We start from the raw sequence: 18,609 nt of genomic DNA on the forward strand, positions 1-18,609 counted from the left end.
CTATTCCTCTGACACTCTTTTCAAATTCATTTCTTTGACACCACTGTAACAAGCTTGAAATGATCACATCCTGACCTGCGGGTAACCTGTCACTTTTCACTAGCAGTATGATAAAGCACTGAGGACTTTACCAAGTCCACAGTCACCTGGCTGCTTGCTGGTTTCCAAACCTTCCTCCCTCATCCCTTTCAGGTTTTCAGGACAAACTCAAAACCTTCTCTAACCCCCTAAAGGTCTCTTTCATATTCTCTCCATAATTCCTACCCACAATCTGTTCTGTGTTTTATCTTTCTTTGAACTCATCCCCATCTTCTTTGCCTGGATAATATTTGCAGAATGATTTCCTCTGGGAGTGAAGGCAAGAACACTTCTCTAGCAAACCAGCCTGGACAGGCACAAGTCTAGATTAGGGGTCTCTGCTGAGAGCTTCTACAAGCCCTTTAAACCTTCAGTTTTAAGATATTTAATTTAAGATATTGTTCATAGGGCAACACCTCTACCACCTTAATGCCTAGCAAAGAATACAGTCATGGTGAATAAATGAATGGCAATGCCCTTCAATAACTGGTCTGAATCATGACCCACAAGGAAATATTACTTAAACATGGCTCTTTGTGGCAGATTATCTGGTGATATCAAGAGAATGTCTTCCTGTCTGGGAATCACAACAATGCTAAAGACTCAAAAATCTTCAAACCATTTCCTCAACCTAGATCAAAGGTTCATCAAGTAGGCTATCTTCTAAAGGGCCAGGCATAAGCATCACAGGGAAAATTTGAAGAAAAGCTTGCTCTACAGGAAATGTGTCAACAGTTGTTTCCCCGATCAATTTTATCAGAGTAATTGTCACCATGTCAGAATGCTGAACACAATCAATATAAATATGCATGGATCTCTAGAGCTGACCACAATGGAGCCAATTTCAACAAGAGATAGTTATTAGAACCACGTAACCCAGGAGTCCTGAAATGGTCTGACTACTACAATACAAGTTAGTTTACAATTTCAAATATCCATTAATGTCAATAGACAGCCATTAATAGGCTATACAGAAATTCTGACAAGCCTCATCACATGGACACAGTTGCAAAAACCACATTTTTAAAAGCTCTGTAGAAATGTAAGTCGCCTAATAGTAGCATGAACTTTTACAGGATTTTTGCTAAAAACCCAAATTCTCTGACAATCAAGTCTATGAAAAGTCCACTTTGTAATGTTAATTTTACTCAGAAAAACAAACAAGCAAAATAACCAACATGTTGCATCCATTCCATTTGTAAGTATGAAGGGAAGCCACTAAAACAATGTTTCCCTTTATGATAATGTACAACATATTTATGAAATCACTGTCAGTGTCTCCAAACAGACCTCTTTCATAGTTTATCCCTCTTAAACTCATTGCTTTGCAGGGATTCTCTGAGGAAAATTGCTTTGCAGTTTTCTCTGAGGAAACGCTCTACACAACGCACATGGGAACAGAGGATCAAAATGGCCAAAACTGCTGCTGACTCATGGGTGTCTTAAAGTTTCAACAAATGATGCCTAACTGCATGCTAAATGGTTACCACCCGTCCCTTACGGTTTACCAATCCTATACTTACCTATAGTGCTACCACCCTGAAATTACAGGTTCCTGGGCAAGGACATTAACAGTAATAATATACTTCGTAGTAATATTTATTCGTGGATCTCTTAAACAAGTTTCAACATTTATGAATTAAATATATCACAGTAAGCCCAACTTCCACAGAGAAAACCCAAAGCCTTGATTTCTCTTCTGTATCAGCATTAAGTGCACAGTGAGGGGTATTTCTTTGCTACATCAGATAACATGTCTGCTCTTGGTAGCAAGGTATTGAATATTAAAAGTGTATTGTGTAATATGTGCTGTAAAACCATGGAAGAAATTTAATAATTGTGATATCAACAAATTGAACTGTATCATATATGTTATACATACACATTGTAAATGACAATTTTCACCACATCTTCTACAGGAGGTGTTCTTAGATTGTGCATCAAACCAACACAAACTGGCATGAAACTAACATATATCCCAAGCTGAAAACTCTGAGCTGTGTAATATCAAAAACATGATCAGCAAAAGGAAAACAAATAGAAGAGAGTCCCAAGGGGCTGTAGAGAGCCAACATTGGGCAGTGTTTGTACACTGTCCAAACCGAGGGTCCCCATCCTCGATGCAGCTTCATCTAATACCTCCTGGAGAAACAGGCAAACGATAGCATAGAAACCTGGAGCTATAGGCACTGAATGGCACCTTCAACTAACTAAAGGACACGTGGAATTCAGCTATCCCAGGCTTCCTAAATAACATGATTGCACCCTCATACATCAAAATTGGCCTTTGGATTTGCTAGCCTAAGTCTTGCCCAATAGACAAACATAAGATAGTGCATGGATCAGAAACATAATGCACATGTTGCTACCCAGTTTTCCATAAGTGTTCCTAGCTCAGTCAGTAAAGTGCTTCACAAGCATGAAGACCTGAGTTCAAATCCAAGCACGCAAGTAAAAAGGTAAGTGAGGTAACTCATAGTTATAATCCTAGTGTTGAGAAGGCAGAGGCAGGAAGACTCCCTGGGCTCCCTGGAAAGTGTGTCTAACATAATTGGTGAAATTCGGGCCAATGAAAGACCTGTCTCAAAGGAGATGATGGGCTTTCTGAGGGTGATACCTTATACTGCCCTTTGGCCTGCAGATACAAACAAACACACACACACACACACACACACACACACAAAAGTACCCATCAGGTATGATCTTTTTATTACAGTTATATGAAACCGTAAACTTCAAATATTTCTCTATTATCAAAGGTTTTTAGAAATTAGTCCCACTAATATATGATTCATAAATTCTATGCAAGTATATCACCACTTGTTCTAAAACAACTTATTTGATAAATGTTATCATACATCTTCAAGCTACTGTACATGTTTTCCACAAAACACTCGAATTATTCATGGTAAAATTGTCTTCTGTGTTAGAACAGTTCCAATGCCTTCCAAATTTTCACTCTCTGTAAATTCATAACCCCAACCATAATAGTGGACACATGAAATTCAGCCTTTTTAGTCTTTTATGACCCTGGAACTGATGAAACGGTGATCAGAAAGTATGTCTCAAGGGCATTTAAGGAGATCTGAGCACACAACGTTCCTCTACATAGCTAGGAAATCCATATTAGTTGAGACTATCCCATACATTAACTTCTCAAACATACACATCACATATATAGGTTGATAGCCACAAAATTATACCCAAAAGAACTAAACTCATTGTCTTACAGAAATGAGGAACATGGTACTGGAAAGAACATAAAAATGTAGAAAATAATCATAGTAGTTAGCATTTCCTCAGTAAGCCCAGGACACATTTCTTAACAGATTAACTCACTATGTCGTATGCACATTGACAGCCTCCAAGTTAATACCAAGTCACACAGAACTGTGAAAGGACTTGCCTAGTAAGCAAGACTGAGTCCAAGTGGTGGGAACCCAGAGCCCAGTGCCCTTGATACTAGGCGACACTGCCTAGTCCAGTACGGGGGAGAAAAGGTTTTCACCTTTAAAAAGTATAGTCCAGAAGGAAGTTTCTATTACTGACTGGTACTTTAGCTGAATGTCAGTTCCTATAAATAGTAGGAACTTAACTCTTAAAAACACACCTATTCTTAAAGCAACTGATTATGAAATCATTTGAAGAACAGAAATGAGTATGCTCTTAGCAATTTTCACAGCCATTATAATACTTTTCCTTTCCAAATCCACCTAAGAGCATTTGTAAAGTGCTAAAATAAATTAGCTGAATTGTAAAAGAGGAGATTTTTGAAACGCTGGTAAATGAACAATCTAAGTTTCTTCATACTAAGTGGGGAAAATACGTAAGAGACATTCATTCTCCTGAAAACTTACTTTTCAGAAGCACTGACATTTAGGTTCTGCAAAGGGCTCTCATAAAAGCGTACAATTTATGACAATTAACACTGTGACTCTGTGAGTAGTAGGAAAATCGATCAAGGCCGATAAGCTACATTTATGGGTGAAATAACAAAAGGCCTTGTGAATACAAAAGGTGATTCCAAAGGGCACAGACCTTCTCTCCCATCCACCCGGAGGAGCTCTCCTGCAGAGGCACCTGAGCTCTAGACCTGCAGCCAAGGTAACTTCAGGAAGACTCAAAGCTGAGCCTTGCCTCCTACCCACACAACAGGGCACATTTAGAAAATATGTGACACTTCTGATACTTTAGTTTGCTGATTCACTGAGGAGCTGGGAGTCAAGTGAGGTCCCATGAGAGAGAGGAGAGAGAGAGAGGGAGAGAGGGAGAGAGAGAGAGAGAGAGAGAGAGAGAGAGAGAGAGAGAGAGAGAGAGAGAGAGAGAGAGAGAGAGAGAGAGACAGAGAGTCAGAGAGAGACAGAGTCAGAGAGAGAGAGACAGAGAGAGTCAGAGAGAGACAGAGAGAGACAGAGAGGCAGAGAGAGAGAGACAGAGAGACACAGAGAGAGAGAGAGGCAGAGAGTCAGAGAGAGAGAGAGCAGATCCTTTTCATTCATTCACACTAGAGGAACACAGTAGATGAAGCATCACAAAACACGGCAAATTCAAAGTACTTAATTATTCTTGCCTAGGTCTTCCGACTTAAAATCTAATTTTAAAATCCTATTAAATCGAGTTATCTGGCTCATGCTGAGCAAAGTAGAAGACGAGAACAATGTCCTAAGTGTCAATTGGGTATAGCTTCAGTAGGTAGAATCCCAGCTTCATATCCCCATGGTAATTGCATTTATAAGTGTATTGCTTTTAACATTTCTGCTTCTTAAAGATAAATATTTTAACTTATTTGCTCACATTTTTGAAAAGAATAATGCAACTGGGGTGTGCATGCTAGGCTTACTCAATATTACAACAGCAAAAAGTACAATATACTTTCTCGACTTCTACAAATTCAATCAACAAATGTTTTCTGAGCACCTACTAATACAGGCATAACACCTACAGACAAGCTTCCTGGGGAGAAAACAATGAACCAATCTTAAGAAGTTTCCATTAAGCAAATTTCTTATTTACAGCTTTTCCAGGAAAAAAAAAACTTAAGAAATCTATTGCTCTGCAACATATTTAGGTGTTGCAAGTCTGATTCTCAGTTATAAGCAGATCTTATTTCCTATCTAATCAGCTTCATTTTATTCTACAAAATCAATATTTTCTTTAAAACAATGAATGGCAACACACCCTTAAAAACAAAACGAAAATAACAAAAATCTCTTCCTGTTTCCCCAAAATCTGCCCATATTTATTCCCTTCTCTGGCATGAGCACAACTGCAAAGATCTGTTGGGCAGCCCCTCACCTGAAAAAGAGTTTGGAGATAAAGCTGGCTTTCTCTAAAGGCGACTTCTGCATGATGTCTCCGTGGTGCACTGAGGTCTGTGTCCCGCCAGGTTCAGGTTGGACTCGACCTCTGAATATCCAGGACCCGGCCAATGCTTTTGGCTCTTCCCCTTTTCTGGGACCTGCGGTGATGTCATTTGCTTCCAATTTCTCCCTACCAACTGGGTCCCACACACCGCCCCTTCTCTCTGCTTTCTTCCCCCGCCTCTACAACCCAGGTTAAAAGCCAACGCTGCCTAGCCCAGCCCCACAGCCACTGCTCTCCACGCCCCGCGCCCGCCCCATGCGCTCCTTCCTCCTGCGAGCCTTGCGCGCGCCCGCCCGCCCGCGCCTCATTTTCCCGGCTCTCACTCCCAGCGCCTTCCTGCGCTCCCTGTATCTCTACCTTCTGGAGTTAGCAGCTCAGAATTCAGGTTCGGAAAAACCATGGCAAATCTGCGGAGCTTACAAGTCCTCCTAGGTAGGACCAAGGACCATTCACTGACCTCCTTAGCTACTAGGAGCCTTTCTTCTCTGTCTTTTTTTTCTCTCCCTCCCACTTCTCCGTCTTCTCTTTCTCCCTCTCCTCCTTCTCTTAGTCCTTGTCTGCCTTCAATTCTTTCTCTTTCTTGTTCTCGTTTTTCACCTCCTTCTTCTTCTCCCCCTCCTTCTCTGCTTTCATCTCTTTCTCCTTCATCTCTTTCTCCTCCTCCCGAGCCTTCATCTCTTTCTCCTCCTACCCTGCCTTCATCTCTTTCTCCTCCTTTATCTCTTTGTCCTTCATCTCTTTCTTCTCCTCCCCTGCCTTCATCTCTTTCTCCTCCTACCCTGCCTTCATCTCTTTCTTCTCCTCCCCAGCCTTCATCTCTTTCTCCTCCTTTATCTCTTTGTCCTTCATCTCTTTCTCCTCCTCGGCCTTCATCGATTTCTCCTTCATCTCTTTCTCCACTTTTTCCTCCTTTTTTACTTTCTCTCCCTCCTCCTGTCTCCTTAGCTTCTGGCTGAGTTACAGTTAACTTTTCAAGATCCATTTTGAGAAGATGAAAGTGTGGCTTCTCTGTATCAAAGAACAGACTCAAAAAGCTGCAGAGTTCCACGGAAGTCCTTCAAGAGCTGGACAAGACCTAAGCTCTTGTTGACTGAGGCTCTAGGGTAGCCGTAGTGGCTCAAACACGTATGTCACAATTCCCTGATATGTCATAATTACAGCAAAAGCCCTAACAAAGAAAGGGAACTGCTGCTTTCCCCTATGAGGTACGCGTGTGTCATACATATATATCACAAGGCCCAGATGTGCCATAATTACAGCCAAAGTCCTCGAGGACAAAGGGAGCTACTGCTTTACCCATTTCCCATTCAGCATGTGTTCAGTGTATGGTGTGGCCTTTGTGTTTCAGAAGGCTTTTATGTGTGTGCTAGACAGCGACAACTGGGCTGTCTAAACTAAATGACCCTCCTTTAGATTTCTTAGTCCTGCTAAGCAAAATATCTTGAGTAAAACACTGATAGGAACCGGGAGTCACTGAAGCAAAGGTATCCTGCTCTCTGAGAGAATGCCTGTGCCTTTAGTTCCTGAGGACTTTGAGAGTTGTCCAAGCTATGTGCCTTCCTCCCAAGCTTTAGGTGTGAGAATTTTATGTCCAACACAAAAACCTGCTGACACAAATTCCCGAACCCTTTTATGCCAAAAGAAGTAAAATAGAGTTTGGATTATTTTCTTTTATTGAAAATAGAATTTTTATTTAAGCAGTGGTGGCACCGATCTCTGAGTTTTGGGCCAGCCTGGTCTACAGAGCAAGTTTTAGGAGAACCAGGGCTACACACAGAAACTCTGTCTTCAAAATAACTAAAACCAACCAAACAAAAACAAAACAAAAGAAAGAAAATGGACTTCTCCCCCTCACACACTATATCCTGAACACTGTTTCCCCTCCCTCTACTCCTCCTACTTCCTCCCCACCTACCCTTCTATTTGTATCCATTCTCTTTCTGACTCATTAGAAAACAGAGAGGCTTCTAAGGGATAATAATAAAAAGATAAAACAAAAACTAACACACTGGAATTGGACAAAACAAACAGAAAAGAGCCAAGAAGGAAGACACAAGAAACAGAGACCCATTTGTTTGCACATTCAGGAATTCCATACAAGCACTAACCTAAAAACCATAATCTACATGCAGAGGGCCTGATGCAGATCATGCAGAACCCGTGTAGCTGCCTCAGGCTCTATGAGTTCACATGAGCTTTGCTCATGTTGATTTAGAGGAACTTGTTTCAAGTATCCCCTCTGGCTCTTAGACTATTTCTGCCGCCTCTTCTTCAGGATTCCCTGAGCCCTAAAGTGAAAGGTTTGATGGAGACATCACATTTAGGGCTGAGTGTTCCAAAGGAAGAGTTTGAGATTAAAAAAAAAAAAAAACAAAAATTAAAATGTTCTGGCTTGATTCTTGTCTCACCATCTAAACACAGGGTGTTTACTTGTGAGTTATCTGAATTTGTATTTGTGGCCATCCAGCTACAACACAAATAAAATATGTATTTCATAACACTGCTAAGACAAGAAAATGCATTTAATTAATGAATCATGGCCAAGAAGCTTTACAGCTCTTCTTTCCATATCTACATTACCCTTTTTCTTTATCTTAAAATACTTGTAAAGACATTTAACTTTTAGTATCCTATATGTTTTTAAAAAATAGTAGAAATTATAAATCAAAGTTCTTACAGACAGACACTAGGGGAAACCTTCAGTATTTTCTAACTCAGTATTTTCAAGTACTGTATTTGTGTTTTTCTCGCTCCGTTATGACAAAAGTTGAAACTCAGTACTCACTATCAACTTCTCCCAGAGTCTTTGCCCCACCCTTATTCTGTTGTTTATAAGTACTCGTGTGACACATCAAATGTGATGCTCAGATTCTGAAACTAATTTGTTATCAGTTCCTCTTTGCTCTCGCCATCATGTGACTCTAGATGAAGGATTAGATTCCAAAGATCATCAAAGCTGACCAAGCTATATGACTTCAGGAGATCTTAAGCTTCTTCCTCTTCAGAGGACAATGAAAAGGATGAGTTCTTTCATTTTCCATAGATCATTCATTCAACAGACATGGGCATACATGCTATTATGCCAGTTGATGAAGCAAGTGTCCAAGTGAGTAAATGTCTGTTAATACTGGACTCAAAGTCAGATGTGACCCCCAAACACTTAGTCCCATCAGTGTGAAGCATTACTTCTAATCAAATCTCCCATCCAGCATTCACATTATGTCACCACAGCCTTCTGTCTCCTCAGATTAGTTTCATGAAGCTAAAACTTCTACACTTGCTCAACAATAAGACAAGAAAGCAGAAACCTAAAACCAAGATGTCACTGGAGTTATATATCTTTGATAAATCTTATGTAAACATTATAATCCATTCTAAGAGTATATATTACATGAGCACAGATGAGAACACCTTAGATTTTTATCATAAAACATCAAATCCCAAATTTGTTTGGGCAGAAGATTTTAAAAAGTAGACATGTCCAAGTGAAGTAATTGAGATATGATATACAGAATTTATGTCTAGGTACATAACCTGACACAAATGTGAAAATATATCAAAATGTTCAGATATAATGTTGTGAATGAAACTCTCAAGGGGAATAAGAATCTCAAGGAGAATAAACAGATCAGGATGAACATGAGAGGTGATAGTAAAATATAGTAGCTTTCTCTTCAAGATGATCAAATACCGGCTCATATCATCCTACAACATTATTGCAATAGCTTATAATCATTAGACTATTACTATATATCCCGAGTACAATTACAGACATATAGCGTAATTCACCTCATTTAACCAAAAACATGTTCATAAACAGGTAACAAATATTATGTTCCTCATAGGAAGGATCTGAGGAACAAAGATGTATTAATTTCCAAATTAAGTTGCATGGATGGTAATAAGAGAAGTGGCTGCAACTCAGTGGCAAAGCATCACTTAGTATGGACCATAGTTCTGGATCCCATTCACAGAGTGATCAGTCAGTAACAATGAAAGAGGAAAATGGGATTTGAGGGTAAGCAGCACTTCCTGAGCCAAGGGACTTAAAAATTACACACTGGTCTGCAGGACTGACTGACATTTTAGGAGAGCTGGTCTTTAGTACAGATGAGTAATGGGCATTCTGGTGTATACTTCTAAAGGTACACTAAGAAGAGAGCACCACAAGAGGAAAAGAGAAAGGGACAGAGTGGGAAAGTGGATGGAAGGAAGGAAGCAAGCAAGCAAGAAAAAAGTAATCCATGCAAACTGTCTCAGTGGATGACCCCCTCATCTTCTTGATTTCCTTGCTCATACTCTCACTCCTTCCACTCTTCAACTGGATCTTGGGAGCTCAGTCCAGTGCTCCGATGTGGGTCATGGCCTCTGTTCCCATCTGTTGTTGGACAACGGTTCTGTGGTGATATTTAAGATAATCATCAGTCTGACTACAGGGTAAGGTCAGTTCAGACACCCACTCCTCTATTGCTTAGGGTCTTAGCTGGGATCATCCCTGTGGGTTCTGGGGCATTTTTTCTAGAGCCAGATTTCTTGCTAACTCCATAATGGCTCCCTCAATCAAGATATCTCTTTCCTTGCTCTCATATCTGTCCAACAGTTTGCTTGAGCTAATGGGAGCTCACCAACTCCAACCGAACTGGGAGTGAACGAGCATAGGAACAACCACGACCCTCTGAAGGGGTTTGACAGCTGGGACTGAGGGGCCACTGATAGTGACACTGGGATGTGTCTCTGCTGCATATACCAGCTTCATGGGATCCTATTCTCTTTGGATGTAAACCTTGCTCAACCTAGATGTAGTAGGGAGGGCCTTGGACTTTCCACAGGGTGGGGTGCATGGCACTCACTTAGGGTTGGAGGGGTGTGGGGAAGGGTCTGTGGAGGGAGAGGGAGGGGAGTGGGACAAGGGGAGGGAGTGGGAATTTGGATTGGTACTTTTTCAAGGAATAATAAAAAGGAAGGAAGGAAGGAAGGAAGGAAGGAAGGAAGGAAGGAAGGAAGGAAAAGGTAATCCATATTTGGCACTGAGAAATACAATCTTCCTTTCATAGACTTCTCCATCTTCTAGAGAATAGCTGAACTTTTCTCTATTAGTGATTATAAGAATGCATTCAAAGCCAGGCAGTGGTGGCACACATCTTTAATCCTAGCACTCAGGAGGCAGAGAAGGGCGGATCTCTGTGAATTCGAGGCCAGCCTGATCTACAAGAGCTAGTTCCAGGACAGGCTCTAAAACTACAGCAAAATCCTGTCTCAAAAAAAAAAAAAAAAAAAAAAAAAAAAAAAAAAAAAAAAAAAAAAAAAAAAAAAAAAAAAACAAAAAAAAAACCAAGAATGCCCTCAAACTACACCTCATTTTGATCCATCATGTTCAACAAATCTTTCCTGAGGAAGCTTTGTCATGGATACACTAAAACCTAGACAAGTAGAACCTAGACAATCATGGATACACTAAAACCTAGACAAGTAGAAGAATGAAAGTGTCCTTTCATAGAAAGAAAAGCTCTCAAAAGAGAGAAGGCAGAACTCACCAGCTTCCCATGTACAGGGTGGCGATGTGGGAGTGATTTCTTTCTGATCTGTTGTTTTCATTGGTTAATTAATAAAGAAACTGCCTTGGCCCACTTGATAGGCCAACCCTTAGGTGGGTGGAGTAAACAGAACAGAATGTTGGGAGAAAAAAAGCTGAGTCAGTGAGTTGCCATGATTCTCCCACTCCAGGCAGATGCAGGTTAAGATCTTTCCTGGTAAGCCAGCTCGTGGGCTACACAGATGATTAGAAATGGGTTAGATCAATATGTAAGAACTAGCCAATAAGAGGCTGGAACTAATGGGCCAAGCAGTGTTTAAAAGAATACAGTTTCTGTGTAATTATTTCGGGACATAAGCTAGCCATGTGGGCGGCCGGGTGCTGGGGACGCAGCCCCGCCGCTCCCTCAACAGGGTGGCTGTGTTTAAAACTTATCAAAGGCAGCAGATAGGGCAGTCACAGCTCCTCCACAGCTTGCCACAAATACATATCACAGTCTTGCAATGCTGTTGAGGACTATAAGGGGTTACCCAATTGGTCATCTTTCCCTCTTAGGATGCCATTTCATCAGGTCAGGAACTAGAATATTGCTGGATTGTTCATATAGAATGAGTTAAAGTGAACCAGTAAGAAGAAGAGTTCTATGTGGATATCAAGTTTGTGTATAGAATATTATTCGAATCCTTAAAGACTTGATGTATCAAAGGCCAATACAATATATGCCTCTCTGTCTAATATCTAGAAGATAATATATGATTAATTGGAAAGAACCCCCACAACTCATTTATGAAAGAATTTGGACTTAGAGATTTACAAAGTTAACATGTACTGTCATCATGTTCAGCAACTCTAACTAAATTTTTAAAAATTCCCTTTCTGTTCATTTTCTGTACAAATGTATGGCTTTTTATAGAAACTCACTTTATGCTCATTTTTGTGTTAATTTATGGCTTAAAGAGGGATATGAAAGACAGAAAGTAAAGACAGTTACCCATTAAATAATTTTTTGCCTAGAAGGCTAAAATTTAAAATTCACAGGCTTAAAGATCTTTCTTGTAGTTTAGTTATGTTCACAAACAGTCTAAAGGACCTTGTTGTTTCAGGGCTCTATGATGGCTATTTATTGATCTTCTGGTTCACTGTGATTGGTGCAGCCACGGTGATTAATCCAAATGGTCAAAGGACAAGCCACTCCTGTTCAGTGACTAGGGCCTCTTTGCATTGTGGGAGCTGACAACAACTGGGATTTCCCTTTTGCTTGTACAGCTCTCAGGCAGCAACCCTAACAGAAGGATGGCAGGCATTTGGGATTCTCATTCATATGCACAAAACTTGTATTTAAAAACATATGAATGCTTACATTTTTCTGGAAGCATAATCATGGTAATGAAATAAAATCAAATTGATGAATTTATGTCATTTTTAATTTAAACAAATCTGGTCACTGCAAAGTTTTACCTTTAAATACAGATTCCATTACTAGTGAATTAAAACTAAATTTAGTTTGGTACCATCTTTGCAAGTAAGAACTTGTAGGTTGTATACATCTTTTGCTATAGAGATTTCATTATATGTCTCAGGAAAGAGTGTAGAACTAGTATGTTCCAGTAACAAAAATATATCAGTTTTAAAATAAAAAAAAAAAACTAAGATACAAAAGGTGAGCACTATATAAATTCAAGAGAGAGTACCTGAATTTGAATAAACTCAATGGTCTGCACCCTGAGGTGAATGCATAGGCACTGTTCTGCACAGAGCAAGACAGGAGGAACAGTCTTGATTAACTGGGAGCACCTGCCTTTTATCATTTGTGCTCTTGCTTCTCTGTGTGGGTGAAAACAAGCACTTATCCACAGGAAATGTTTCTTTTTCTTTGGATTTCATTGAGCAGACCCAGTTCCTGGACAGAAACAGGGATGGAAACCAGTATGGACATAGGAAGGAAGCAGTAACACAACAAGGTCATTCCTGTGACTTGATGGAGATTGCCTCTTCTACTTCTCCTGACGTTCACTGGACATGGTATTCACCTGAGTTTTCAGATGACTTCTCAAGTGCTGAGAAAGAGATATCAGACCTCCCAAAGAAGTCATTTCACCACTAGTGAGAACGTTTCAAACTAGTGTCTTCCACGTGGTAAAGAATGAGCCACTTTTGACTTTGTAGGTAGAGGTGGAAGCTTGAATTTACCCACACATCATGAGGTCCTCGGAAGGCTCTGGAAAGTTCATTAGGAGTCCATGTATAAGGGATTACAGGCTGAGACTAAGAACTGGGATCAGAGAACCTGCTGAAAACAATGTGGGTGTCTTTTCCAGTAAAGTGATAGTGGAGCAGAAACTGAGAGGGTCACTTTTCTCTTATTCATTGACAATTTCATGCATTCATATGATGCATTTTTGCTATTTTTACCCCTCCCTCATTATCCGCTCATCTCCATCTCTCTCCCAATGAAGCTCTTCTCAGCAAGTCCAAGAACTATTTTCATCAGACACATTGCAGCAACAGAAGCCCCTACAGCAGAAATAGCTTGGACGGGTCAGGCTCCAATCATCATCTCTGATGTTTGGAATGAGAACATCCCCATTGTGGGCAGTTAGAGTAGAGGACACTCTTTAAAACGTATATCTGTACCTCTCAATAACTTCAATGTTCAAAATTTAGCTAGTCCTTAAACCTCTCAATAATTTTAATATTCACAATTTAGCAAGTCCTATGACCTTATTTGTTCTCCAAGAAGTAAATTAAAGGTGTTATATACACTGCATACTAGTGCATAAACAGAGGGAAAATGCATAAATGGGCATACACTTCTGACTATAACACAAATGTCTAATTTTTCCCCAAAACTAAAAAAAGAAATGAATCCCCTGGTCAAGGAATCTTTCTAATTCCCCCAGTGTTTTGGGAAAGCCTGTCAGTTCTTTGTCAGGCTGGGGATACAGTAAAGAAGGCAGCCTGCTGCAACATCTAACATCTTAGAACTAAGTCCCGCTGAATTCTGGACAAGGTGAGAAGATTAGCTTCCTGAGCCAAAGTAATGGTCAGCATCAAGGTCATCCTCAGTAACCATGTGTTCTTCCTGGACCTGTAAAATCTATGGGCCCCCAAGTCTTCCCTAGCTTCTCCCCACCTCCACATCCCAGGAATGCATCCTTACCCCGTTTGTGTCTTAGTGTTGAAAATAAAATTTTTCTCTGGAGCCGTTAGATACAGTCACAAAAATGCCCTGTTGGGAGTAGGAAAATATCTCCCTCCCAGATAACTTTTTATATAACTACATTCTTTCATCACTAGCACTAATTCATTCTGAGATATTCTTTAAAAACAAAATATGTGTGCAATCTCTATTGCATTTCATTTTTACTTACTAATAATATTAACTTTAAATATAAAACAGAAACAACTTTTAAAGTTGTATTTGGCTTTTTATCTAAAAAAAAAAAAAAAAATCCAGAAGCTTCGAGAAATGGAAATATCACAGTCCTCTGTTTCTCTAAAAAGATCCTGGACACTCTTTTCTCATCTCAGGGGCTGGTTGAGGAATGTAAAGGGATATAGCAGGTTCTGGAACGTAAGTCGATGCACGGCATTTCCTTCCCTCAAAGCAGAGCAGGAATTCCACCCCACCACTCCTCATGGCAGATGAACTGCATGCCCTCAGCTCTAACGGGGAACAGAAACCTTGAACCTTTCTGCACCTGCCTCCTGCTCAGCACTGTGGGAACCCAGATACTGACAGCTCCCTGGAAGAGTGCCAAAGCCATGGTGGAACATCCAGTCCCGTGCTGCAGGTTCATCGCCAGCCACAGAGATAGCTGCAGCTGCAACTGAGCTGCTAGGTTTTCAAGACCTGATCTGGCCATGATTCTTACTGTCATTTAGAATTCTTCTTGTTGATTATTTATCAAATAATAAAATAAATTTCTTTTGGAATTTATTGGTGTAACCAAATATGGAATGGGGAAAAGGAGCATATCTGATTATTATATTCTTGTCAAACTTGCTTTAAAGAGAGTGACAATAAAAAATGAGAAATCAATAGCAACTGCAAAAAAGTAGAACTTTACTCATTCACCTAAGTGTTCTCATACAAACCCAAACACATTCAGGGCTATAATAACCATAACAATTATGATAACAATATTTTTATAAAATCTGTTTTTACAGGTACTCAATAACTTTAGAACACTCTTTTCTTCAGTTATGTAAGTAGCAAGCATTAGATCATCTCACTTCTAAAACATATTGTCTCTGTCTTATGGTCTTATCTGGGCAACATAATGAAATCTTGTCTCAAAAATACATGCAAGAGTCTGTAGAGATGGCTTAGCGGTTAAGAGCACTTGGTGCTCTTCTTGAGGACCTGGATTTGATATCCAATGCACACATGGTAGCTCACACCCCTGTGGAACTTTAGTTTCAGGCATCCAATGATATCTTCTGGCCTATACAGGTTCCAATTATACATGAAGGCCAAAATTCATATATCTAAAATTATATATCTATATATGCTTAATATATTTAATATATATAATTTTGACATGTTAATGTTGGCAATTCTTTCATGGAATATGAGATGATGTTTCCCTAACTGTAAAGTCAGAAAATTAAGAACTTCTCTTACCAAAGATTGTAGTGAGAATTAAATGTATTGACCTAAAAATTAAAATTTTAGCATAATTACTGACATAGGTAGGTAGTCAATAGTGTATATTTGTATTCCAACTTTTTTTTCCGACATAGGGTTTCTCTGTGTAACAGCCCTAGGTGTCCTAGAACTAGCTCTATAGACCAGGTTCTGATTGAACAACACCTTGTTTACTTCTAACATTCAACAAATGTGAATGAAACTGTTAAATACGTTGTAATTCAGACTTTTTGTAGACATAAAGTCTTCAGATCAGCTGGGTAAATACGTAGGAGCATGACTGTTGGATTATATAGTAAGACTCTTTTTAGCAATAGCCATGCCATCGTATATTCTAACTCGAACTCACAGAGATGCACCTGCCTCTGCCGCCCGAGTGCTGTGATTAAAGGTGTGCGCTGCTGCATCCCAGATGGTATTCCAACATTTACATCCTCAATTAATGATTCATAGCTGCTGACCTGAGTCTCCTATGTTTATTTTTACATAAAAAATAAAAATGGATCTTGTAGACTTCCTTAAGATTTTTAAAAAATATACTTTCTCAACAATTTTTATTGACCTTCTTAAAAAATAATGGAAAATAAAACTCAACAAGAAGAAAACAGTCCAATTAAAAAGCAAATCAAACACCTGGGCACCACATCAGTGACGATACACATAAAACAGACTAGCAGATGAAAAGATACACAACATTATTTACTGCCATGGAATTGCAAATCAAAACATCAGTGGCATATTATTAGGTTGAGAATTTTAAAATATGATAACAAACATTAGAAAGATTAGAATATACAATTGCATGGCTAATGCTAAATAGAGTCTTACTATATAATCCAACAGTCATGCTCCTAAGCATTTACCCAGCTGATCTGAAAACTTTATGTCTACAAAAATCTGATTCCAATGTATTTAGTAGCTTCATTCATAATTGCTGGAAACTAGAAGTAAACAAAGTGTTGTTCAATCACAAAGTACACATAGAAACTGCTATGTCTATATAACATAATAAAAGTGGAATGAACTATAAAGGCAGAAAAATATGTGGATTAAACTTCAACACAGGTTGATAATAACAGTATTAAAGCCAGTAGTAAGAAATGTCTATATAACTATGATTTCTATTATATGCCTTTTAGGAAATTCATGGCTATGTAGCAATGCTAAGATAAAAAAAACAATGGTTTTTCAGGGGCTTGGAGTTGAGAGGGAATATACAGAATAGCTGAAGCAAAAGTAGATATTTTTGGAGCAGTGGAACTATTCTGTATAGCTGTAATAATGCCTATATGACATTATGCATTTGTTTCAGTCCTTTGAATTATACAGAGAAAAAAAACCATCTTAATGTGAATAAAAAGAATCATTTAGAAGAAGAGAGACCCCAGAACGCAAAGCAGAACACAACAAAGGATATTGTTAAAAGCAGGAAATAACTTCACTTGAGAGAAAGATTTAGGGAGAAAGTGTCTAAAAATGAATAAATCTTGTAAAGTTAGAGGTACAAAACCCAACATAGGTACATCTGCCAATAATACATGTGATAATCATGAAGTCACTAGATGCACATTCTGAAAAAAAAGAAAACAGAAGTCGGTAGATATTGGGTATTGGAAGCCAAGTTTCTCAACGTTGGAATGGGAAGTTACAGATAAGTAGAGATTAAAATGACCTATGTGGTAATAGATTAGAATTAAGATACGTCATGAGCTTATATTTAACTAGCAAACTTAATTAACAACGGAGATCTCTCTCTCTTTCTCTCTCTCTCTCTCTCTCTCTCTCTCTCTCTCTCTCTCTCTCACACACACACACACACACACACACTTACACACACTTCCTTTTTCAGTCAGCTAAAGTGCCTAAAATCAATGACACCTCATCACCATAATGTCCAGACCACAGTTTCAAATATCATTCTCTAATAATCTCGAATAAAATGTCCCATCATCTCTTTCAGGAATAAGATAGGAAAAATGCCAACTGACCCTAGAATGTATTATATTATCTTGTCAGGGAGTAAGAAGAAAAAATACAGTACAGATTCACAGTGCCAGGAGTAGCTCAAACAGAGCTAAGGAAGCAAGTAGAACCTTCCAATCACCAAAGCCAGAATAATTTTGACAACATATCAAGTAGCAATTAATGATAATCAAAAATATACAATAAATATCCATGGGTCAATACTGACATAAATCAATGATCAAATTAACATAGGAGAAAAAACTAACTTCTAATAATTTCAAACAATTAATTAGATACTTTATTATGAAAGAGGTGGAACTCACTTTTTCATTCCTTAAGCATGAGCTACTTACAAAGGCTTCCTTCCAAAGAATACAGTATTGGTGACAAGGGGGAAGGGAATGACTTTATAGTAGAGGAATCCAACAATGCCACCTCATCCAGGTCATCCAGGGCAGCATCAATAGCAACATTCTTGATGGGATGTTTTGATGGGACACAATGAAAACGGGACTTTACTCCCCCCAAATCCATTTAGTCCCAGGCTAATCATGAGAAAGACAAATCCAAATAAGTATATATTCTACAAAATACGTGACTTCAAATTTGTCAAGAAAAATCCAAGAACTATCATATCTAAGAATATATAAGGAGACATAAGTACTAAATACAATGTAGCATCCTGAATAAGATCTTGGAGTAGAAAAGATCATTAGATACACCTGGGAAAGTTTAATTAAATACAGACTTTAGTAACACTGCGTAGATTGATACTGCTTCATTCACAGCAAATGTAGCACACTACTGAAAAAATAATAGGTAAAGCTGCATGTGGGTTCAGTACTGCCACAATTTTGGTAGGTCTCAAACTATCTTTAAACTTTTATTTAAAAAAATAAAACTATTTCGTGATTTTGACCCATCTTTCTAGGCAGCAAGCAAGTACTGACAATTTGAATTTTTAATAACATTTAATAACAATATTTCAACTCCAGTGAGGTCCATTTATTTCATTTTG

General features: G+C 38.9%; 1 protein-coding gene across 1 annotated transcript in view; it reads right to left on the reverse strand.

Annotated features, from left to right (window-relative positions):
- Positions 1-5,580, reverse strand: part of Cftr (CF transmembrane conductance regulator) — a 144,690-nt gene extending 139,110 nt beyond the window's left edge. Inside the window, exon 1 of the mRNA XM_050145938.1 lies at positions 5,374-5,580. Within this exon, the coding sequence (XP_050001895.1) occupies positions 5,374-5,426 (53 nt within the window). The 5' untranslated portion in view covers positions 5,427-5,580. The remainder of the gene's footprint in view (positions 1-5,373) is intronic.
- Between the last annotated feature and the right edge of the window lie 13,029 nt (positions 5,581-18,609).

The sequence above is a fragment of the Alexandromys fortis genome, unplaced genomic scaffold (assembly GCF_014885135.2).
Source record: "Alexandromys fortis isolate MF-2015 unplaced genomic scaffold, M_Fortis_MF-2015_v1.1 scaffold_34, whole genome shotgun sequence".
NCBI lineage: Eukaryota > Metazoa > Chordata > Mammalia > Rodentia > Cricetidae > Alexandromys > Alexandromys fortis.